The 25,569-nt window shown below is 39.5% G+C and overlaps 3 protein-coding genes and 1 pseudogene across 4 annotated transcripts in view; 2 read left to right on the forward strand and 2 right to left on the reverse strand.

Annotated features, from left to right (window-relative positions):
* Nucleotides 1–25,569, forward strand: part of LOC135703351 (uncharacterized) — a 416,348-nt gene that overhangs the window by 237,218 nt on the left and 153,561 nt on the right. The window lies entirely within an intron of this gene.
* Bmcp (uncoupling protein Bmcp mitochondrial) lies at nt 12,361–14,625 on the reverse strand. 2 transcript variants are annotated; one of them, XM_065224914.1, is made up of 5 exons: nt 14,359–14,625; nt 14,103–14,250; nt 13,742–14,039; nt 13,556–13,674; nt 12,361–13,492 (listed from the first exon to the last, which is right to left on the reverse strand). In XM_065224914.1, the coding sequence occupies exons 1-5, from the start codon at nt 14,423–14,425 to the stop codon at nt 13,135–13,137; spliced, it is 990 nt and encodes a 329-aa protein (XP_065080986.1). In that variant the 5' UTR covers nt 14,426–14,625; the 3' UTR covers nt 12,361–13,134. The 2 variants fall into 2 exon arrangements, with proteins under 2 accessions (XP_065080986.1, XP_065080979.1); XM_065224907.1 differs by having other exon boundaries at nt 13,556–13,670; nt 13,738–14,039.
* Nucleotides 14,656–19,293, forward strand: LOC135703344 (eukaryotic translation initiation factor 2 subunit 1-like; annotated as a pseudogene).
* Nucleotides 23,451–25,569, reverse strand: part of Pka-C3 (Protein kinase, cAMP-dependent, catalytic subunit 3) — a 273,561-nt gene continuing 271,442 nt past the window's right edge. The window contains exon 8 of the mRNA XM_065225338.1: nt 23,451–24,716. Within this exon, the coding sequence (XP_065081410.1) occupies nt 24,591–24,716 (126 nt within the window). The 3' untranslated portion in view covers nt 23,451–24,590. The remainder of the gene's footprint in view (nt 24,717–25,569) is intronic.

Genomic DNA, 25,569 nt, shown 5'->3' on the forward strand with positions numbered 1-25,569 from the left:
AAAGAACAGCTCGTGCGTGATAAAATCTTGCGCATTCATCACGAGAACAAGGATCTCTCGCATCGTTCCATCGCTAAAACGTTAGGAATCGCGAATTCCACGGTGTCGCGAGTGATTAAGTGGTTCGAGGAACGGTTGACCACCGATCGGAAGCCCAGAAGTGAAGGAAAAAGTATTCCGTACAACACCAAAAATCACAACCGCGTAGTTGGGGCCTTCAACCGAAATCCGAACGCCTCCGTTAGGGATGTGGCTAAGAAGCTGCACCTAAGCCGAAGTTTTGTCCAGAAGGCCAAAACTAAGGCTGGGCTTCGAACGTTCAAGGTACAAAAGGCCCCTAATCGCGACGAGAAGCAGAACAAGTCCGCCAAAACCCGTGCCAGGAAGTTGTACCTCAACATGCTGACGAAAGTTGAATGCTGCATCATGGACGACGAAACATATGTGAAGGCCGACTTCAAACAGATCCCCGGCAACCTGTTTTTCACGGCCAAGGATAAGTTCAGCGTTCCGGAGCATGTCCACACTCAGAAGATGTCCAAATTTGCGAAGAAATTCCTGATTTGGCAAGCCATCTGCACGTGCGGGAAGCGGAGTGCACCTTTCGTGACCCAGGACACGATTAACGGACAGGTGTACATAAAAGAATGCCTCCAGAAGCGGCTGCTTCCTCTCCTGAAGGCCCACAACGTCCCAACAATCTTCTGGCCGGATTTGGCCTCATGCCACTACTCCAAGGACGTGCTGAAGTGGTATGCGGACAATAAGGTCAATTTCGTGACGAAAATGTTCAACCCTCTCAACACTCCGGAGCTCCGCCCCATCGAGAAGTACTGGGCGATTATGAAGCAGCACCTTCTTAAACGACCTAAGGTAGTGAAGACAGTCGAGGAACTGAAGAAAGTATGGGTTTACATGCAAAAAACGGTTGATTCACAGGTTGTGCAGAATCTTATGGCCGGGGTTAAGGCCAAGGTGCGGGCATTTGCGTATGGACTGTAAATAAAATACGAGTAAAATGGTAAAATGAAGTTTAATATTTATTTCTCAATCCCTGAAAATTTGATGGCAATCGGATGAAAACTCGAATTTTGCGAATCAATTTTGTGTGTGGCAATTTCATCGTGGACACCCTTTAGCTTGTGCCTGAATCAACAGATTCAATGAAATATGCATTTGCAGTTGCATTCATTTTCTAATGTTACGCGTGAATTCTTCGATTCTTTCAATATTTCTCTCAAACTAAATATTATAATATAAATAATAATTCTAAAAATATTGGAAAAAGGTATCAAGAATCTTTTTTTTTTCTTATTATTTTCTAAAGAAAATTCACGTAGGTACAAAAACATTTTTTGTAAGCCATCATGGCATGAAGTCGAACTTTCGGCTTTGCTGAGGGCAGAGGTGGCAACAGTACATTTTTTGAAAAACCATCGTCCAGAGCGAAACAAAACAGCCAGCACACGGGCGGCCGTTTATAAGTACATTCCAAGCGAACAGCGGAGATAGAGAATAAATAACATCTCGCAGCCTGATTTTTCTAAACAGTTAATTGTAATGAAATTTTAGCTGCAGGCTTGCGTGTGACAGTAAATTACCAACTCCCTTATTTACGCATAATTCTAACATCAATGCTTTTGAGTGGTCAGTCTTCATTCTTATCTTTTAATTCCATGCAATAAACATCAAATACATGCAGTAATTAGCCAGAAATCAGCAAAATTCTACGCGACATAAATTTATGTCGCGCGTGCCGCCGGTCTTGTCTGCTTCTTTGTACGAAAACGTTCTGTCGCTGGCAGAAAACAGTTTAGAAATGTCATGACATTTTTGCCGCTTGCCAGTTTGTTTTTGTGTGTCGTCACAATGGTTATCGCAAAAAGTATCAAATGTTGAGGAAAAAATGTTAAACTCCAGGACTCGTGCCAACACTGGCTGAGGGTCAAATTTTTTGGCATGATGACACGAAGAAAAAATATCATCGAAATAAAAATATTTGAGGTAAATATAAACGTAAACTCAGTTTATGCTGGCCACAAAAATAAACCCGGTTGATTCAAACGTTTTTTAAGTTAAAAGTGATGTGATATCGTAAAACAATATTCATGTCAAAAATAAACGTGAATATTCTTGTTTGATTTGACAGCTTGTAACCAGTTAGTTGCAATCCGTGGATTTTCGTCTGTGAGTTATTGTTGGTAGGGAAAATTCACGTTTTGTTAAACCTAAAACAGTAGACACACACAAGAGCGAGAGATCTTGTGCCGCTGCCAAAACACTCAAAGGATAATGAAGAGAGGAAAGTCGTAGCCTTAAGCTAAAAATGGATGCGCATATGATGAAAAGAGGATTGGCAAAATTGATTGAAGAGAGCCATTTTAGATATGGAAAATTAGGCAGAAGTCCGTGTGAACAAGACCATAGTGAAGTGCAGTGAAATGGTTTATACGACGCGATAGCACTTATGAAATTCGCCTCCCCATTATTCATCTTTCCATGGGGAAACTAAACAATATTATGGGCAGAACTCCAAACCGATAGGAAACGATGAGTCCCATGTGCACCGGACACGAAATAATCGTTACCGATCAACTTGACACACTCAAGTTATCCGTGCTGGGAAGACAATAGATTATTAGCTCCGATTTTTTCCCAGAAATAGCACAGCGTGTCGCAGAATGTCCAAAGTATACATCAGCTCTAGCGTCCGTTCAGCTAAAAAAAACTTCTGATCCTGCGAAATGGCCAGCGAAAGAACTACCGCCACCGACGAACCGACGTGACAGCTCATACAAGCTACTTTCAAATTCGTGCCCAAGACGGCATATTTAAAATACGTTAAACACTACCGACATCTACTCATCCGATCGCGTCATACCATGAGCAAGGACACGAACACACGTATAATTTATATTTCCTTGGTTTGCGTCTCACCTCGTTTCACAGATCTGATCGTCCGTTTGAAAGTTTGAATCGCTCGTTTGACAATTCGAATCGTGGACAAACGAAATGCTCCTGTGGCATGTCAGTTCGTCGGTGCTACCATAGAGGTAACTCTAAGACAAGTAGGTCCCGAAGAAACGTGCTCAACTTTTTGGCTCACCTCTGGTACTATCTTCGGTCCCAAGCTTGTCGAATCACCCCTCGAAACATAGGAAAAACCAATAACCCCTTATTTTATCTGTCAAACTTTCATAGCGAATCAAAACAAACATTGCGTACACTGAACGAATTTGACATATTCCTGTTATGTGGAAGTCTAATAAATTTGCGCTATAAGATAATCCATTGAAAATGATATGATTGAAAATGTGTCAGGTAAATTCTATATGAATATCTGATACATTTACAATGCTGATAATTTGGTAACTTTTATATGATCGTCATATGATAAATGAAAATCGATTAAATTATAATAATTAACTGAAATGGATTTGAAACCCATAAGCATAACCCTAATATAAATTGTATGGTTAATTTGCTTAACGACGTGTTCTGGGTATCATCCAAACCATTTGTGGAATAGTTCAATGGTTTGGGTTATCGTTCGTTTATGGTTATTTTTTATTAGGGAAGCTATACTTTTCACCACAATATAATATATGTGTCATAAATCAATCGAAGTAAAGTTTATGTGAAAATAACATGAAATTTACTTCTTCTTTTGACACATATATTTAATCGATTTCTAAAAATAAATTCGAAAAATAAACATCAGGCAGTGGGAGCTTTCACAGTTGTGCCTTTTTTTATTGTAGCTGATTTTTGATTCGATCAAGATCTGTTGAGGTGTGATGCTTTCGGTGTCTGTGCTCGATTCCACTGGGCCACGGCTGACTTCAAGATTGAGCTCGTTCAAATAGCATGAAATAAGAACAGCTCTCCCGACATGGAATGCAGTGCAACCATAGAGGTAACTCTAAGACCACTGGGTCCCGAAGAAAATCATTATTATTTTTGGCTCACTCAGTACCAGAACAACGGTCCCAAGCAGTCCCAAGCTATTTCACTCACCCCTGCATGTTCTGCATGAATCCACACACCCCTGATGTTATCTGTCAAACTTTCATAGCGAATCAAAACAAACATAGTGTAGTAATAGAATTTCAACTAGAATAGGGTACGTTAATCGTTTGCTTGGGACCAATAGGCTACTAAAGTGGTGAGCCAATTTAAAATCGTTAGTTTCGTATTGATTGTTGGTGCAACTTTATGCTCGTTTTGCTAGAGTGAAGACAAATAGCACTGACAAATTTATGTTCCGTTTCGGTGGTGTGGTTTGTTCAAATCTTTCTTAATGCACCTGTGTGCAATAAATCAACGACTAAATTATATGATTTGATAGAACTGGCTCATGAAGTTCGAGTACTACTTAGGGCTGGAATCTGAATTAGCCGTGTAGAAGGCTTACAATTAGAATCATAGCAAAGTAAATATTACAGTAGAATCATTTTTTTTTCAATCTCAATACATTCTTTTCTGGAACCAATTATCATATGAATGAGTGTACGTTAACATCGTTGAAAATTGTTTCAATAATTTATAAAGAACAATCATGTAAGATGTATTTTATTGGGAGCGATATTCATCCCAGAAAAACATGCAAAAACAAATGCTTGCTGTTGGATTTCTTAAAAGGCATTTCTATATGACTATTTAATGATTGGCATAGATCTGTTTACAATCTTTAAACGTCAAAAATCAAAGCAAGCTATTACAATGAGATATACATGTTTTCCTATACTGCAAAGTTAAATGACAGTCCAATAGTTTCTACATGTCTATTTACACGCGACATATCAACAAACGTCAAAAATCAGTAAAAGCAACTCCAATAAAATATACATGATTATCTTATAAGATATATATTTTAGTGAGCAATATTCATCATGAAAACAGGTATATTTTACTGAATTTTCTCATAGTGCAAACTTATATGATTTTCCATTAGTTTCTAGATGTCTGTTCCCACCCATGACATATCAACAGTTTTTCACCATGAAATATATCAGACAATATTCATATACTTCTTACCTTCGCTAACCACGTTCGAAGCAAAGTATTATCAAGTACTAAGTATGTGAAATTACGATAGAAATCATTCCATATCGCAGTCAAAGTTTTTAAGTGATAATCCAATGGAATCTATCAATCATCACATAGAATGAATAAATCTGCTGACATTGCTATGTTATAAGATGGATCCAATAAACGGTACATGTCGATTTGTTTCAGTGTAGTACTAAAATTTCGACTAGAATAGGGTACGTTAATCGTTTGCTTGGGACCAATAGACTACTAAAGTGGTGAGCCAATTTAAAATCGTTAGTTTCGTATTGATTGTTGGTGCTACCGCCTTCTGCGCCTTTGTCATCGCTTGACCAGGTAACACGTACAGAAACCAATCGCCAGTCAAACACTTTCCAATTTTGACATGTCGTCTCTTTATAAATTCAGGCTCTTTAGTTTTGAGTATAAACAGTTATATTTTTGATTTGAATGAACAAAATTCGTATCCGTGAAGTTATTAACAAAAATTTTTCATGTAAATTTTGTCAATAATCAAAGAAAAAAACTAATTTTCTTGGACTTTTGATAATTTTTCGCATTATTTAAAAATAAAACAAAAACGTGTCGAAAAACTATATTTTTGGGGCGGTAAACTTCCCCTTAACCAAACATTTTTAGGTTAAATGCGAAGAGGCAAAACGTGCTTAACATAATTTTCTGTTATAATTTTGTTTTCGTTCACATCCACCAAATTAAATTCGTTATTTGTTTCGTTGAACTAGTTAGCATAAACAAACTTTCCTTTCGTTGAAGAATTCTCCGGTGCTTTGACAGGGGCGTGATCCAGGATATAGTTCATTGCCCTGCCAACACCTCGGCAGTATTGAAATCCGACTACATTTCCACTCACGAACCGAACGTTGCATGTGAATTGGCACCAATCACCAACGTAGATTTCCTCGTGGGTCCCGGGAGACTGTATGTTTATAGGGTTTATTCTGAAGTCATAACAGCGGACAAATCGATACAATCTATCAGAGCTGCACATAGCAAAAGGGCCTGTGCAATTTTTGTTTCACGGGTCAATAACGAAAGGGTCTAACGGTACGCTGGGGGGTAATTAAAGTACATTTCTCGCTGTACTTAATGAATGAATATATTGGAGTTAATGTAATTAATTTATGTTACTTGTAATTAAAGCTGAAATTTGTACTTAAAAGTAATTAAATCAAAAATTATAATTAATCATGTAATCACCTGTAATTATTATACTTAAAAAAGGCTTGCGTAGGAGTTAAAGGTTATTGCATGTCCCTCGCCTTTAGGTGAATAAACCATTCTCTGAAAGTTTTAGCTCATTTACTTGTAGGATGAGCTGGCGCTTTTAGTTTGAATTTTGTATGGGAATTTTGGATAGTGTATACACCCATAGTGTATAGACCCTATAGGGTCTTGCCCCTGGATGTAGAGAAGGCTGAACTTGTGGAGAGAGGGCTGAACTTGGGGAGAAAGGATGGAGAGTATAAACGGTATAAACCGACTGAAGCAGAAGGAAGAGGGGACAGGAAAGAGAGAGGGAGTGATCGGACGTGCGATTATGTGAGTTGATGAGATGATGGAAATAAATTGAAAAACAGTTAATTGAGTGATTTTATTCATAAGAAGACTCGACAGATAGAATACAAGGAAAAAATGACAATCCTACACTCTATCGAAAAAAGTTTCCTTATTGAGAAATCCAACTTAAACTCCTGTGCGCCTGGTGGCAGGAATAAGCACTAATCGACGGTGATAAGTCTGTGACAGCCCTTGAAAATTTCATTGACTGTTTGCAAAATTATTTAATTTCAATGTAATTTCATGCAAATTTCTTGTCAGCATGGATGAATCTTGTACAAAATGCATAAAACTATTTTGTAATGCATTGTTCTTAAATAAAAAGCTACTTCAAGACTTATAAATTATGTAAAACATGTTAAGGTTTGAAATCATCTACCGATTAAACAGCAGACAAAGTTGACCGACTAAATCAATCGACGAAAAACTATTAAATAGGCCGATTGCTCGGTGTAGCACCAGACGAAAAACGATTTAATCTGATGATTAATACATGATTTAATGAAATTAATTTTTAAGTGGCAATAGATTTAGTCGGTGGACGAATCGGGTGATTTGGATGATGTTTGTTTATTTGGAAGATATTTTCGAAACAAAGCACGATAAAATTCAGCATTATATACCATTACTACGAGTACTACTTTTTTGCTCGGATCATGTTTTGACTTCCACAGAAACTCGCTAGAATAAATAGAAAATAATAGTTTTTTGGTTGAAATTTCAAAAATGTATTCAGTTTGACACATTACGTCGGACTTATTTATCACCGCTGCGATTGCAGCGTCACGGTGGTCGATTGAAACATGGATTTGTCAATTCTCGATTTGATTCAGATTTTCAAAACTTATTATTATTATTATTTAGCTTTATTTAGGAGGCTTTCAGCCTTAGGCTGGTTCGCCTCCATATCTTTTCAAAACTTGTAGTTCAAACAATTTGTAACAACTTTGCTGAAGACTGCATTATGAATCCCGTTAGTTTTATTGAGATATTCGATTTTGAATGTAGGGGAAATGCAGGTAATGTCGGCCTAAGTGTCCCTAATTTGGGCCCATACATAAATTCAGCAATCGACTAAATTTCCAATAGCGACCAAAAATATCCATTAGTAACGTCCCAATAACGCGTTCATCTAGATAAAATTGATAAATAGCAGATTTTTAGCGATGGGCCCAATCTTAGATCCATAGGCCAACATTAGAGACATTTCCCCTATATGAGCATTTTGTATATGAAAATTTCAACCAAATCCCCTATATAAACATTAAATCAAAAGCGCCAATCCGTGTAACGTAAAAAACCGCTGAATCATTCAGAGAGTGGTTATTTCACTAACTGACACGAGTCTGGATGTTGGCCTGTGGAAAATATGAACTTTTATTTTTTTCAGTGGAAATCGAACAAAATGCACATTTAAATTCAATAATGAATATATCCATAATACTACACGCAGAAAAAACACTGAGGCGTAAACAAATAAAATATTTTGTTATTATTTAATACGAAATTTCTATTTGTTTCAGCTAATAATAAAGTTTCAAATCAATAAAGAAGCCCATTTAAATCAAATCAACACAATTGTTTAAAAATGTTTTTTATGATTGTGTGTGTAGTGCAGTGTCAGTCTGTATCGACATCATAACATTGTTAACAAAAAAGCAAAAAAGTAAAATGATCATTTTCCTAGGTATTTTCTAATATTCTATCATTACAGGAACTCCTCCTCTGCACCGCCGAAATGCGTCAACATCGGCATCTACAGCAGAATCGCTACCAGTGCACAACAATTGTCAAAATTACCCTCGAAATTATCACCAAAAATAACATTAGAATCTACACCATGGTGTACAGAATTGATTGATTGATTGATTTATCTTTATTAAGGTGTACAGAAAGGCACACAAGGGAAAAACGTTCTTCCACCCATTCACGCACAAAATAAATTAATAAACAAACAGTGGCTTAGTTAGTACACTGGAGTCGCTTTTTACGCGGTTTTTTTTTACACGGTTTTTTTTACGCGGTTTTTTTTTACGCGGATTTTGGAATTTACGTGGTTTTTTTTTACGCGGATTCCGGAATTTACGCGGTTTTTTTTTACGCGGATTTTGGTTTTTTTTTACGCGGATTTTTGAATTTACGCGGTATATCGCTTTTTACGCGGTTTTTTCTTACACGGTCTTTTTTTTACTCGGTTTTTTTTACGCGGATTTCGGAATTTACGCGGTTTTTTTTTACGCGGATTCCGGAATTTACGCGGTTTTTTTTTACGCGGTTTTTTTTTACGCGGGACGTATCACCCGCGTAAAAAGCGACTCCAGTGTAACTTAATTGAAGCCATACTTGAATCATGATGCTGTCTTCAGCAAAGTTGTTCCTTATAGATTAAGCTACATGTGCTGAAATTCTGAGCATAAACGAGTTTGCTGAACCCGTTTTATGCACGAAAGAGTAGAGGTACACACTTAATCTTATATTTTTATCTCGGTAAAATATTTTGCTGAACTTCATCGGCAAAACACGATTTTTGCTGATTTCTCGTTAGAAAACATGTTTTTACTGAATATCGGTATATATAATTAACGAATTTTGGTTTTATGAAAGTTTTACTGAAGTTCGGTAATGTTGTTTTCCATGCTTCACCGACTTCGGTAATAAAAAGAGACGAACCTCGGCATTTGACAATAAGAGTAAGTTTCTGTCAGTTGCACACATTAATTGTCAGCCATTTTGTGCGAGACTAAGTCGTCAGTTGCGATGATTAAAGTGTTGCGTGTGATTAAATAAAGTGAAAAATGGAGGAAATATTGCGGAAAATCGATGGTGAAGGAGAAGCTATAAGCCAAAAACTGCGTCAACTATTCTGTAAGTACTAAATCTTAATTTAATTTTCGATTATACAGGTAAGAGGAAATCCCATGACCGAGGGAGAATGTTTTATTTCATGGAATAGTATCAATATACCGCTAGGTGGTAACATCGTCCATGCATTCAGCGTATTCTGCAAGACTTTTGACGTATTCGGAACTGCATGGGCACCGAGTGATAAACAGTTTTTTTTTATATTTTTCAGAGCAATTACTTTCTCTGTTGACAAAATTTCTACGACTGATGAAAAGTTTGTTAGATCACCCGAAGAGTGAGAAGGAATATGTCATTGCACGAATAACTTTAATAAAGACTTGTTTACATAATTCCCACTTATTTGGTTTTGTTATTATTATTATTACTATTCTGAATAATCCAATTAATTTGAGATGAAATTTCGACGAAAGTCGGCAAAAGCTAATTTTTTTTCCATGAATGGTTTGCCGAAGGATTGGTAAAAGATTTTTTCTTGTTTTGAGGTATTTCGGTAAAATAAAAGCTGAATGCTCGGCATACAAGTACCGATATTCTCGGTAAAATTTGACAGTTGAATAAAATGATAATTACCAAGCGTTCGGTATTCTATACTTTTACCGAAATTTTTAACGAAATTTCGGCTGTTGGATTCTCGGCAATTCATTTTGCCGGCCTCGGTGAAATAAACTAAGTGTGTATGTTATTTCTCCATACATTACAACCAAAATCCTCATTTAAACTTTAAGACGAAAAAAACCCCAGCTCGTGTTACATCCGAATGAGCTGAAATATTCAGAGAGTGGATTTATCACCTGATGGCACAAATCTTGAGGTTTGCCTGTTGAAAAAAATGATTAATAAAATCTCCCATATAAATGTGGGCCAGTCAAGGGGTATTCAACCAACAATCAATACGAAACTAACGATTTTAAATTGGCTCACTATTTGACTAGCCTAGCTATTGGTCCCAAGCAAATCGATTAAATAAACTCATTCTAGTATAAATTCCAGTACTACACAATGTTTGTTTTGATTCGGTATGAATGTTTGACAGATAAAATGAGCTTGGGACCGAAGATAGTACCAGAGCTGAGCCAAAAAGTTGAGCTCGTTTCTTCGGGACCTTCTGGTCTTAGAGTTACCTTATGATTCAACTCTGCACACCTCAATCTGTACCGAGAACTTTATCTGTGCCGAAAGCAGAGGCAAGCGTTGGGCCGAGTGTGCCGAAGTGTGACAATCAAGCTGTCGATCTCAGTATCCCATAAGTTTGGCAACCCTGCAGTTATGGCTTTTGAGCATTGGCGTCGCTAATGGGGGTGCAAAGGGGGCCAGGCCCCCTCCAAAATTATCTAGCCCCCCCCCCCCTCAGAGTTTTTGTTGTTTTTTTTTACTCACCGGTATTTTATCAAGTTACTATTTGACGGCGATTAAAAAAATTGTACCACAAACAAAGATTTTTTTAAGTCATTCATGTTGGCTACTTTCTTATTTTCTGGATTAGAAGTAACAATTTAAAGAAATTATATGATATCAATATTTAATCGATAGCATAATAAGACATCTTCAGGCTCTACAAACTGGTCATGAGCCCAGGGATTTTTCTTTAACTTCTGAAAACTTTGTAAAACTTCAAGGACTTCTAAAAAGTTCAGGCAAGATCGTAAAAATTGAGGAAACTTAGTTGAAATTCTGGGAACTTTATTGTCCTTCAGAAAAATTCGTAGAAAAAAAAGGAACTTGGAAAAGTTCTGAAAACTGCGATTAGCTTAGGACCGAAGATTAGCTGAGCCAAAAAGTTGAGCTCGTTTCTTCGGGACCTTCTGGTTTTAGAGTTACCTCTATGGTAATATCCCGACCAAAAATGCCGCTCTTCGCTTGTCGGTCCCATAATAGTTGTTGCCAAAACTGACTTTTTCAATTCAAATGGTAGCTAATCACCCATATTTTCATAATGCTGGATGAACTCAACAGCTTTCTTATAAAAATTTTTGGAAAGACAGCCAAATTGGTTGTCTCTTCACATAAGAAGCACAGGCACGAATCAAGCTTAAAATGCGATTTTTTTGGCTTACTGATTTTCGCCCTGGGACGCACATGCGATGAGCCGCTGCCGGTGGTGTAGTGGTAAGCGTGACTGCTTTCTCACCCCAATGGGTCTGGGTTCTATCCCAGCCGAGGTCGGTGGGATTTTTCTGGGGCATACAAATCTCTGGTCACGGCTTCCTTCGGAACGGAAATAAAGCCGTTGGTCCCGGCCCATGTGTGTTGTTGAATGGGTTCGATATCCTACGCAGTAAAGAGCCTGAATTTATAAAGAGACGACTTGTCAAAATTGGAACAATCGATTATCTGTCAAAGTCATAGGAAAAGTTATTCCAATCGAGTAGAAGACCTGTCAAATTGATAAGATGTCGTCTCTTTATAAATTCAGGCTCTTTACTACCGAAGACAACAAAACAAGAAGACTGGCAACTCTTTCGTTTTCTCATACGAACGCTATGAGACAGGTACAATCGCGTCATCTGCCGCTCAAAGGTAAATGCTTCGAATGCAAAGATTACATCCTCAGACGAAGGGTTTGTGTATTTGCTCATTTTTCTATGCATTGCTTCTACCTTCACTCAAGTGCAGCGCTACTGTATCTGTCGCTTGGATTCTGGCAAAGTTGCCAGTCTTCTTGATTTGTTGTCTTTGTTACTACGCAGGTGTGGAAGCTGCCTTCCTGAACATTCGATTGTCGTCAATGGCAATCGATGTCCGTCGGTGATTGGCACTAGATTGCGGAACAGAGACCGACGTTAAATAAAGGAAAGAAAGAAAAAAAAACACATGCAAAGAGCGGCAGAAAAGGAAGTCACAAAAAAAAACAGAACACATCATTCCTTATCTAGATTGTTCTAAAACTCTTATATTCTGCTTCGGTTCAAAATATAAATTTGAAATAACATCTACTTATACAAATACGCACGGCGGATAACCCCATGATGGTAATAAGTATGTGTTAAATTGTTGTTTCAGTAGCCAGGTTAACTACACGCACTGTTTGTGTGTGAATTTGACTTCTATCTTTATTTACTCATAAACCCTTTCAATATCTCTCATAAGTTCTTTCTTGAAAGAAATTTCGTCTTAGTCCAACTGCGACTGCGAAACAAGCCGATTAACCGATTTTGCATAGATTTAGATAACACAATAATTTAACAGTAGTTTTTTTGGTTGGTTGGTTGATTTAATACAGTGTATAGTTCGGTTTAAACTCCGCCAATTAGATTTTATGACCTTACATTGGAAGATATGTGGTGCACAGAAAATGCCTTGCTGCATAAGATTTTAACTTAGAATGAAATATTCAAACGATGAACGATGGGTTAGTAAAAATTCGTGTTCGATTAAATGCAGTTGCTTCCAATCGATAAAATGAGACCTTTGGTACAAACTAACAGGAAAACTTAATCCGTGTTCCTCTTCTCAAAAACAGGTAAATAAATTTAAATAACAGTATTAGGTGCGCGTTCACTTTCACATTTCCTTTTAAAGATTCCTTGTCCTACTTCTATTTTCTGTTTGTCTTCAATCAACACACATTCAAGTTATGTGATTTGCGTTGATTCGTCTAGTCCAATATATAGCATCGAACTGCTCGCGTGCGCACGCCTGTTAGTACCACTGCTTCAGCTGTTCATAGGTGATGAAGAAGATAATGTTCCACGGTCCCATGCGAACCCACGTCGGCACGAAACCCTTGTACAGCGCCCGGAAGCCTTCGTTCCGCACGGTTTGTATGGCACAATCCAGACTACCGGTGTAGATCTTGACCGATGAGGATGTGGCGGGAGCGACAGCTCCAACACTGCTACCACCACCACCGGCGACGCCACCGCCACCAGCACCTCCTCCTCCGGGTCCAAGGTTGTGTACCTGCAGCTGCACCCGACGTTGATTCATCACCCGCGTCCTTATCACATCGATCGGGGTCGATGCAATGGCACTTCCTAAGCTCGCGATGAAACTTGATCTGATGGGAAACATATGCCACTCAGCAAACTTTTCTACTCGAGTAAAACATGCATACACTTACATAAAGTGGTTGGTTACTTGATCTCCGAATGTGTCCATCAAATGCAACTTGCAGAAATCGTACACTGGCAGTTCTACTGCCGCTATCACAGCCGCTCGTTGTGCCGTTGGGCCAACTCCCTGAAAGAACCAAAATTCCATTTTAAATCCCACCTCTTTGAAATACATCATAAATCGAAAAACCCACCCTCCACAACCCTCGTACACCTTCGTGCACGTAAATCTCCTTGAAGCACCTAGCGAGGCCAGCATTGTTGGTTCCCTTCCCGTGCACCTGCATCCGTACCTTCAGCACATCGGTAGGATTGGCAATCGCACTGGAAACGGCTCCAGCAACCGTTGCGCAACCAGCATTACACCAAACGTTCTCGTTCCCCGCCTTGTCCACCAGCCAACCCTTCTCGGTTGCCACCTTCTTAAGCGTATAGTAAGTTCCAAATTTAATCGTTCCGTACGTCGCCTGCCGCAGCACAGCGGGCCAAATGCTATGAAAAGAATCACTTTTAAGAACCACTCCCCTACCAGGCAACTCTTGCACTCAAACCTACCCAGAGTAAAGCGCCGTCATTCCTTCCTGTTTGGAAATCTTCATAAATGCATCGGTCATGCCCCTGTACTTGAGCTCGGTGTGAGATTGGTCGATTTTCTGACCTTGAATTTGCAGTCTCGTCTTTGTTGTATCGATGGGAAAAGTACCTGCAAAAACATACCCATCATAACGCACACGATCCGATTATGTAAGCAATCTGATTCCATAAACCAAATAAACAACCATGCAAACGGAGAAAAGCAAAGATTTCTCACCAAACTCCGCTGTTATCGAAGCTACTCCACCGTAAATAAAAGGACGCCAGTCGCGGATGTCACCCATCGTTCTTTCTCTTGAGCTCGGAACCTCACACAAAAAAATCTTCCACCCAATGTACAGGGAAATGACCAGGAAACCGTCAGCTTCCGTTAAATCCGGAAATTTCCGGTAAATGCTCAGGAATGTGTACCTTTTGAAGCACTTTTCCACTGACCGCTGGACGATGCAATCCGGACGACGACGGTGGTTTTTGATCTTTTTGACAGAACGTTGAGCGATTTTTTTTTGTTTTGATGAAAAACTGTTTGACGTTGGAAACCGGCGTTGTTCACTTGCTGTTGCGGCACGTGCACGTGGACAAGGTGTTTAGCGAAAAGGGAGGTGTGTTTATTTTATTGATATTTTTATTCTCAAAGAGGAGCAAAATGCCAATAGACCTTTTTTTGACTAACAAACAGGGATGAATGGATGGTTTGTTTTCCCACTAATCAGTTTCCCTCTTGCTCGCACTCCTTCAATTTAAATGGTGCATTAGTGTGCGCCGATTAAACGTCAAAAAGCTCTATTGGGTTGTTTACGGGTTTTGAGGTAAATACAGGTAAATACATATTCGTTATCTGCTTTAAAAATGGAACCGAAATCCAAAATTTCATCAACTGCGGTAAACTGGAACTATTTTAAATAAGTACGGTTACATTCAACCCCCTGCAATGTGATCCAGTTCTTGAAACTGCCGAAAACCGAGCGAAAACATCAGCAGCACTGGTGATCCATAACATATTTCAAGCTGAACATTGCATTAGGTCATAAGTATAACATTGATCGATTTTCTTCGTTGACGTTCTCTTTCGTTAATAACTTGAGCACATAACCATTTCTTGTTGTGTTTGTCGTATTAGATGCTAGAAAGAAAAAAAACTTCTTTTATCGATCGGTGTGCTGAAAATACCTGGGAATGTATTTACATGGCCATGGAGAGGTGGTGGAGATACAAAGAGAAAGTCGACGGGAAGAATCTGTCAATGTTACTTAGGACCTAATCGAGGGGGCGACAAATCTAAATCTCAATTCTAGATGCTCGAAAAATCTCACACTAGCGAATCAATCTTCGGAAAATCATCTTTCATTTCTCGCATCTACTTGCATCGTGCGTCATCTTTATGCAGGAAATCTTCAAAATCGACATAAATCTTCCTTCTATCTACTCAGCATGCGTGCAGCTAGCCACAGCAAAACACAATCTTTTCTAAATCGTAGATAGAGTCGTCCCCCTCGGACCTAATGCAATATTCAGCTTGATTTAAACTCAAATATGTAACATTAAGAGCAACCGTAACGGTACGCTGCTAAACTCATTTTAGCAGCCCTCATCATAGCGCAGCTACCGTATCGGGGGTTGCCATGCGACTAACTACAATAGCAGTCGGCTTCTCGGTGAGAAGCGCGTTACCTAATTTAGCAGCGCGGGAGCAAGGTTGCTATTCGTAGAAATGTCAAAATGCTCAGTACCGGTACGGACTACGGCGAGTAAATTGATAACCACGATAGCAGCGACCGGTGTGGAGAAGAGTGACTAAACCTAGGACTAAACTAAAAGGAGAGCGTTGTGCGCTGTTAAAATAGTCGCGCAAATGACAACGACCGTTACGGTTGCTCTTAATCATAGAGAAAAAGGATGAGCTGTCAAATTAGCACCAGCACCAATAGAGTTGTTCGCAGATGAGTTGGTGGGACTTTGTATGGGAGCGAGCTGTCAACGAATAGATTTAGTGTCAACGAACAAAAAATTAAATCTTGATTTAAAAATCGGGGATTGAAGAAAATATCGTTGTGCTCAAAAAACAAAGCTCTATCAGGAGATGTATAAAAATCAGTGTATTTTTCGAAGCTAAACAACAAATTTAGACAAATTTGCGCTTTTATATCTACAAGATAAACATTCCCTTTTGAAATAACTTTTGAAAAGAGAGTACCGAGCTGAGCCAAAAAGTTGAGCACGTTTCTTCGGGACCTTCTGGTCGTGTAATAGGAAGTACTGAATGTTCCGTAAAATAATAGCTTTATGGTGATTGCGAGGGTGAATGACTAAAACTCAGTAAATAAGAGTACCGAGTTCTCAGTATTCATTAAGTTTTACTCTAAGAGGCGACACAATTGGGGGATTCCTACGACGTGCCCAGCCCACCGCAGTCACCCTATTTTTGCAATGTGGACGATGGATGGTTTTCCCAGCAGGTGGTGCAATTCGTGATTCATCCATCTGCACTCCACCGTAGATGGTAAGCAACACCTTCCGTTCGAAAACACCAAGGGCGCGTTGGTCCTCCACGAGCATAATCCTGGTCTCGTGACCGTAGAGGACCACCGGTCTAATCAGCGTCTTGTAGACAGTCAACTTCGTGCGGTGGCGAATTTTATTCGACCGGAGCGTCCTCCGGAGTTCAAAGTACCATAATGCGTCTTTGAATTTATCTGCTGGTATCACAGTCAGCCCAAATACACGAATTCATTGACCACCTCGATTTTGTCACCGTCAATCTGAACTCGGGGTGGTAGGCTAACATGGTCTTCCCTAGAACCTCTTCCTTTCATGTATTTTGTCTTTGAAGCGTTGATGGCAAGTCCAATCCGCCTAGCTTCAGCCTTCAGTCTGGTGTATGTTTCCGCCATTGTCTCAAAGTTCCGTGCCGTGATGTCGATGTCATCGGCGAAGCCAAGAAGCTAGATGGACTTCCTGAAGATCGTGCCACTCGTGTCTATCCCTGCTCTTCTGATCACAGAATAGCAGACACGAAAGTCCATCAGCTTGCCTCGAGAGAAGAAGAACACATTACAGACAAAAATAAGCCACTTATCTTCTCTTCCTCTTAGGTTTTACTAAACACCCGAATAAATGGGAACCATTACTCTTGACCTTATCAAAAATGGATAAAAATTGTTTATAATCCCTGCTAAACTTCAACTGAAATGGTTATGGAACTTTACATAAACGTTTGTGTGATAAAGTTTTAACCTTACGTATTATGGTTTTTTTTTGCAAGTACACCTTTGAAATAATGGGTTGTTAAGAACCATTACCATTCAAAATAGTTGTTATCTCCATACATTTTCGGAAAGAGAACTATAGTAGAACCTTTTTACTCATGATTTGAGAACTTTAATGATAATGAAAACCATCCATGGACCCGAGCAAAGCTGGAAATCAAGTTGAAATCAAAATTTGCTGTTATGATGTAATTTATTTTGAATACTCCAGTTGATCTCATTTTGGTAGACTTAACGGTTAACACAGCAAAAATGAGAGCAAAATTCTACATTGTTGAATCAAACGGAAAACTGATCCTGCTTTCAATAAAATCAATTAGATTACTGATTTTGCATTCATTATATTTAACTGAATACGGGTCTGGACGAGGGGGGCGAAAGTCCCAGATTTATTCGAATTTAGCAAGAAAATCTCTTCAGTTTAATGATTTCATTAATATTCAGCCAAATCCCTTTTATCCGATATTATCGAGCTTAAATCTCTAAAAAATAAAAATATCGTTTTTATCGATCACATCTCTAACATATCGGGTCACATCTCTAATTTTCATGTGACAGATTACGGTGACAGCTGTTTTGACAGAAGAGTTTCGCCGGAAGATGTGGAAACATGTACGGAGCGATTTGCCAAGGCCAAGGCAGTGAATTCGATCCTCCGGCATTTGGTTGATATGAAGTTCTTTAACGAGCAGTTGGAGGAACTGTATGAAAAGACCGCCTGGCGCTTCGAGGAGAAGCTCAAGAGCAAGGCCGTTGCGTATGATGTGTTCAAACAGTGTGTCATGTAAGTAGATTTTGCTTGTGGATTATGGGTTTAGATTGTAATTATCTAATAGATATTGCAGTGGGCCATCTCGGACGAATGCGGCTGGAACGGGAAGTGAAAGAAATTCTGTTGAGTAACATCAAGCGGAAGCTTACATAGCAAGTGGTTAAGATCAAGGTTGCAAAGACTCATTTCAGCTAAAACAATGTTTTTCTAAATTCTGAAATAATTAGATGCCATGATCAAATTTTGAATTGGTAGGATACAAGAAGAGGTTTCAAAGAATGTGTTTGACGTATTAAACCTGTTTATTTCACTTCATGAGAGTCACAATCAGCGATTTTTCACAAACTCACTCACTCACTCACTCACTCACTCAGCGATCAGCAAATTGCTGATTGTGACTCATAGAAAGCAAAATTTACAGGTTTTATGTTTCCAACGCATACTTTGTAACCTCTTCTTGTAAGTTACAAGTAAAACATGCCATCATACCATCTTTTGGTTTTATTATTCCGAAAAACATTATTTTAGCTGAAATGAGTCTTTGCAACCTTGGTTAAGATCCGAGCAAATATTGGATTTGCTTGCTACGGTTACGAGGGTATCGATGCAGTCAAGACTGCGCTGCGGGCTGGCCTAGATCTCTCGACGGAGGAACCTTTGGATCAAGATTGATTTGATTGCTCCACCTTTGTATGGTAAATTAATCACTCAGCAGTATTAAATAATGCAGTAGTTATCAGAAATATCGTTTTAGCCATGACAACCTCGACGCCGGAGAAAGCCAACGGGCTGAAAGGCCTGAAACTGGTAATTGAAAAGGTCATGGAAACGATCGAGAATCTCGGTAATGTGTTCAAGGTACTGATGGCACCGAAAGTGATCACCGCTAAGGACGACCATTATTGCCGTCACACTGATTACACCCCCACTGGCAGTGAAGGTCCCTCTGCCGGAGCAACTGTACACGCTCGATGCACAGGTGTCGAAAAACCTCAACTTTTACCCGATGATCTACTTCAACGCGGAATTGGCTGGCCAGCGGCGGGAGATGGAAAACCTGTTCCTGTGTAAGTTCGACGGGGTGTACTTCAACATGAATGTCGATCTCCTGTGATACGACAGGTCTGTGTTGGCGACGAAGTTGGAACCGCTGCAGCCCTATCGGATCTATGCCAAGTTTACCGATCGAGTCCTGATGGGGGATACTGCCGGTATGGGCCATGGCCATGTGAAGGAGGAATCTTCGTGGAAGGAGGCGGACGATTACGGGGTGTACAGATGTACGATAATGGGAACAAAAGATAAAATAAAGAATCGGTGTAGATATCTGGCCTTTATAACTTTGAATTTGTAAGAAACCATAATTTATTTAAAAAAGAGCATTTTAATGCAAAAAACTGTAAGGGAAGGTCCATTAGTTACGTAACGCAAATTTGGCCCATTTTCAACCCCCCTCCCCCTTTGTCACGTTTTTTTGTATGGGCCTTAAATTTTATCTGTATACTCGTCACAGTTTCCAAACCCACTCCCTCCCACTCAAAAGCCTTATGATACATAAATTTTGTGTGAATAGTGTTTGATTTTATTACTGAAAAATAACGTTTGTAATTATGTAATTCTGTGCGCTGGTCCTTGAAATCTGTAAATTCTGTCCGAGGAACACCTTTCCGTTTCCGACATCAGCATCCAAAGGAATGTAGATTTTTTCACACGCACAATGCTTCCGTTGCGATTTCGAATTTGAAACGTATTTCGTGAGTTGAAAGCTGATGAATCTTTTATGTTAAGTTCAGCGCCAACGTTTCCAAATAAGTCGGTTGCATTATGGATCTCTTCGTCACGTGGCCTTAACGTGAGCTGAAAAGTTGGATATTTTCCAAGTTCCTGATTTTTCAGGCCGTATCGTGACGATGTTACCACAAAATGGACATTGGATACATGGTTTGATACCACAGTTATCCTGCTGAATGTTTAGCGATAACTTAGCCAGTTTTGTAAACAAATCAATACTTGTGTCGTCTCTGTAATAGAATGGGGTCGTAAAATAACAGGAAAGCTAAGATTTCAATAATGATAAAACCTTTTTTTGTAGTAGTCCAAAATCTTATTGTGGACAGATCGTGAGGCATCTTGTGCTGCAGTCACGTTCAGAGTTTGTTGTCCGGACAACCTTTTACAAAACCGCTTTATTCCATGTTGTTTGATACAGTCTGCCACAAGTTTCATTGCACTTCTTTCACCGGTCACGAAACGAAATTCACGAATATCTACGGATATATTACCGAACATTTCCTTCACCTCCTCAACAGATTTTCCCAGTATCTCCGGCATCCGGCGAACATCAGCTTCAATGGCATCTATGGTTCGGTCATCAATGGATGCCAACCCTCCATGGAGATATTTTGTTCCTTCCAGCGCCGCCCGAACACTTATTGGAATTGGCCCCGTAATTTTGGAATCATCTTCCCAAAAATTGCTAATATTGATTTCCATTTTTGAATTTGAATCACAAGCGAGATGACAAGCAGTTTCCGGTTTTCCCCGTTGACAGGTAACACTGCGATACACACTAAACATAACATCAGCAGTAACGAGCAGAATTATCCGATATATCCAATATTATCGATTAATAGTGGATGAAATCGGATGACATCTGAAGACACGTGTTATTAATCATTACGGATCGAATTTATCCGGTGTTTATCGTAATTATTCAGCAAATTTATTTGAAATCTGTTAAATTAAATGCAGAATGGATTACTTTCGTCCCCCTCGGGTCTGGATTAAATTGTTAGCATCCATGCTTCTCACGCTAAAAGGCTTGAGTTGAAATCTCACCCGGACAAGTCACGAATGACCTAAAATGTGTTAAACAAAACGAATTGACAATAATTGTTAGTTCAACGACAGATGAACTTATATTAAACTTTCAACAAGACGTTAACAGCAGAACTTGAAGTTAAGTTGCTTTCATTTAAAAAGTCTTGGCTGCATAATGAAAGCACAATATGATATCAGACTTCTGTCGCGACAGTTGAAATCAAAATTAGTTTTCATTATGATAGGAACTGCTAACTTTAACATCGATTTGCTTGCATTTTGTTAACCGACTTTGCTCGGGGATCCATCCTATCCATCCATTACCAAGTTATCGTTCGGGTATGGTATTTTTTTATTATTCTTCATTTAAGTGTAAAACGGCATCACTTCCCTAATAAAAAAATACGATAAACGAACGATAACCCAAATGATTGAACTATTCTACAAATGGTTTGGATGATACCCCGAACACGTCGCTAAGCAAAATAACTATATTGTGCGTGGCAGGATAATTTCTCAAAATGGGATTCCTACCATATATTTATTTATCTGTTTAGGACCCATGCATTAATTATGTCACGCTAAATCGAGCAAAAAATTACCCCCTCCCCCCTAACGTGACATTTTTCCTATACCTAATGCATTGCTTGTCACAAAATCTAAGACTCCCATCCCTCCTACTTAGAGCGTGTCATAATACATGCATCAACCCCAATGGCCGTACGACCATAGAGGTAACTCTAAGACCAGAAGGTCCCGAAGAAACGAGCTCAACTTTTTGGCTCAGCTCTGGTACTATCTTCGGTCCCAAGCTAATCGATGCACCCCTCGAAACATAGGAAAATCCACGAACCCCTCATTTTATCTGTCAAACTTTCATAGCGAATCAAAACAAACATAGTGTAGTACTGGAATTTACTAGAATGGGGTACGTTAATCGATTTGCTTGGGACCAATAGGCTAGTCAAGTAGTGAGCCAATTTAAAATCGATAGTTTCGTATTGATTGTTGTTATAACTCTGTAGTCTGAACGTACCATTAGAGTACGTTCAGACTACAGAGTTATAACATGTTATAGCGCTATCTTGATGGTGGTTTCTGTGTTGCAATTATTCGACAACCGTTATAACATAGAGGTAACTCTAAGACCACTGGGTCCCGAAGAAAATCATTATTATTTTTGGCTCACTCAGTACCAGAACAACGGTCCCAAGCAGTCCCAAGCTATTTCACTCACCCCTGCATGTTCTGCATGAATCCACACACCCCTGATGTTATCTGTCAAACTTTCATAGCGAATCAAAACAAACATAGTGTAGTAATAGAATTTCAACTAGAATGGGATACGCCATAGAAGTACTTGGGACCAATAGGCTACTCAAGCAGTGAATCAATTAAAAATCGTTAGTTTCGTTTTGATTGTTGTTACAACTCTCCAGTCTGTACAGCGTTTTTTACTCAATATTGAGTATATTGCGGTTACCGTCAACGTACGTGAAGTTAGCCCTTTCATTCGCAACCGAGGGATAGGAAATGGGATAAATACGACAAAAAGTGCGCGCGTCAAATTTTGAATCTCGTTTATTCTCACCGTTCCGGAATTTTTTTTTTTTGTGCACTTCCGGCGGTTTTTATCCAGTCTTTAACAACTCCCGGCGAACATGAGTAAACGGAACAAGCTAGTCCGCTGGGTGAATGGGATGGTCAATAAAACCCAACCCACGCGATACTGTACCTTCAGCGACTTGAGTAGCGACGAGGATCTGTACGAAGACATTGAGAACTACGCCACCACCGAAGGGATCCACCGAGAACCAGGAACCGCGTAAGAATGATGGGATTTTCTGTTCGGGATGTTCAGGTTAACCATAATGATTTCACAGTGAGTATAACCAATACCTTCGCGAATACTTTTTCGCTCTGCGCGATTCGCACATAAACCGCAAAAGACTGAACAAGGACACCAACGGAACGTCTTCCGCCAGTGAGGTACCTCCAGCGGCGATGGTCGTAGATGATGATGGTGAACAGTGTGATCAGTATCAGTTTCTGGAAAGTGAGTTGAAGGTAAGTTACAGTTGAAATCATGTCAGGGGTGATGTTGGTAAAATTTGACCTATGCTTGAAGAACCGCCCACGTGGCAACGTTTGTGTACCCGATCGACCAAGGATTTGCGTCTGTAGCTGCGAGACAGTTTTCCGAAGACCTACCACTCCACCACGGGCCAGTAATATTTCTTGGGATGCCGGATGGGTGTTCTGTAGTGACAACCGGGATATACGTAGGCTGGCCAGACGATCCTGCGAAAGGCTCAAAGACGCCCTATTCGAATCTGGTGGAGACTGATTTGTATGTGCTATGGACAAGGAATTTCACGTTTTCAATAAAGAAACTCGAAGAGGTTTACTTTATCCAATGTTTATGACTGGTTACAGCTTGATTTATCCAGCGAAACATGTAGGTAGACGACTCTAACTGCTATTATGCTTTCTGCGGCTGGGCGATTACCTTGATCTTGGATCATTGAACAGTTCGAAGGGCACAATCGTTTTAAATCTAGCTTCATTAAAGCGGTTACGTACAAACGAAACGGAATTCGGTTGGAATTCCACTGGTAGATAAGATGATAAATTGAAAAACAAAGATATGGCTAGATTTCTTGATTGCAACGCCAGTGGCGACGACGGTGATTATCTCAATCAGTTATGAAGATATTAATTTAGGAATCCTCTTCCTGTTCGTCAGCTCTCCACTCCTTAGATATACAAAGCAACAAAAAACAAATATGATATAGACTTAAAACTCATAGATTTTGTTCATTTCCCTTCTCTCTATCGCAATCGCAAAATGGATCTGTGGGTTGGATTAGTCGTAATCTATTCATCACTTATCTGATTAGTAGGTGATGGTTAATCGAAAGCAAAGTTTCGTTTGTATGTTTTTAGGGATTGCTAAACAAACCTCGGTTTCTCTCTCTCTCTCTATCACAGTGAATGTGGTTGTTTCTTTTTAAATAACTTATTGGTTAAGGGTTATCGTCATTCTACGCTAGGATCTAGAGCTCCCTTTCCTTAGGACTTGTCTTAATGAGTAAAGAACAAAAAAAAACTGTTGCCTTAACATTTAAATGGTGCCTTCCAATCATACACACTAAGTACACTATCAAGTTGGGAACATTTCAATAATTGATCCGTAAGTCTTGAGGATTTGTAACAATTTCCATCATGTGAACAATGAAACAATATTTACAACAACAAAAAAAGGTTTCCTCATACAACAAATCTCCTTAATTGAGTAGTTTTTTTTTTATTGTATTCTTTACTAACTGTTTTATAAAGCTATTCTAGTACGTTCTTTTCTGACTCGTTTAAGATTTGGGGAAAGAGCTTTTGTATGTCTCTCTATCTCGTTTTTTCTCCATTTTTCTTTTAAATATTTTTAAACATAAATATTTTAGTGTTGTCTTATAAGTAGCAACATTTTTAATCCACTTGCAATCATCCATTTTTACTGTACTAAGACATGTGTGTGTGTGTGTGTGTTTGTATAACATTTTCTGTCTAACTCAGGGTGCAAATGTTGCAGTAGTTTTAGAAATCTTCAAACAGCTGCATTTCGACCTTGTCCAGCGATCGGGCCGATTTCCAGTCCGTTTCCGGGTAGTCGTCAAAGTTGCTGGTGTCGCCCTCGAAAACAAACTTTGGCACAATAGGAGGCTGCAAAGATAGACACAGAAAGCGGAAACATGAGCAGTTAATGTTGTTTTAAACGACTCTTCTCGTATCGGAGCTATGTATGTGGAACACCGGGAACACCAACGAAGACCAAGGCGGATAATCAAAGGTGCCACAGAAGGAAGAAGTGTTAGTTTGTTTACTTAAATAAACTAAGCCGATTGTATATGGCTAATTTTGCTATAATCAACACTCTTCGTGTTTATTCGCGAAATTCACATCACTTGCGTAGGATATCAATTTGGCAAGGCATTTGTGACCAGCATAATGTCGGTGGGGTATGTTTTACCGAGTAAAATTAAGGAGCGTGTTTCTCCTTTGAGTGACGACTACTGACTAACGTTTATTTGTTCTTGGTGTGATACATAGCAAAGTGTATGAGTGTACGTGTATGGGTGTTGTGTTATTGATACATAGATGTTTGGATTATGCACAGGGTGAAAATGTACTGCTGGAATCGGCATCGGTATTACACGGTTGTGCAAACCGACACTCCTCCTCAACGATGCTTGTTCGACGTCTCGGTTGGATCCTTGACGCCGATGGCAGTTCTGTGCCTCTCCAGCTTGACTCGCTGTAGGGGCTTCGTCATTAGGTCCGCTTCCATGCGCTGGCATGTTGGCATGTAGCGAAGCTCGATGATACCTTGTTGATGCAGGTCCTTGGTGAAGGCGTACTTCGTGTCGATGTGCTTGGAACGCCTCTCCAGACGTTCTGATTCCACGATCTTCATGCAAGACTGGTTGTCCTCCCAGACGACGATGGGATTTACTTGAGCCTGCTGCAAGTCCTTGAGAAGTTTCCGGAACCACATGAGCTGCTGACATCCGTCCGC

Source organism: Ochlerotatus camptorhynchus, unplaced genomic scaffold, assembly GCF_037179485.1.
Source record: "Ochlerotatus camptorhynchus isolate MF236.1 unplaced genomic scaffold, CSIRO-AGI_Acam_v1.1 ptg000021l, whole genome shotgun sequence".
Taxonomy (NCBI): Eukaryota; Metazoa; Arthropoda; class Insecta; order Diptera; family Culicidae; genus Ochlerotatus; species Ochlerotatus camptorhynchus.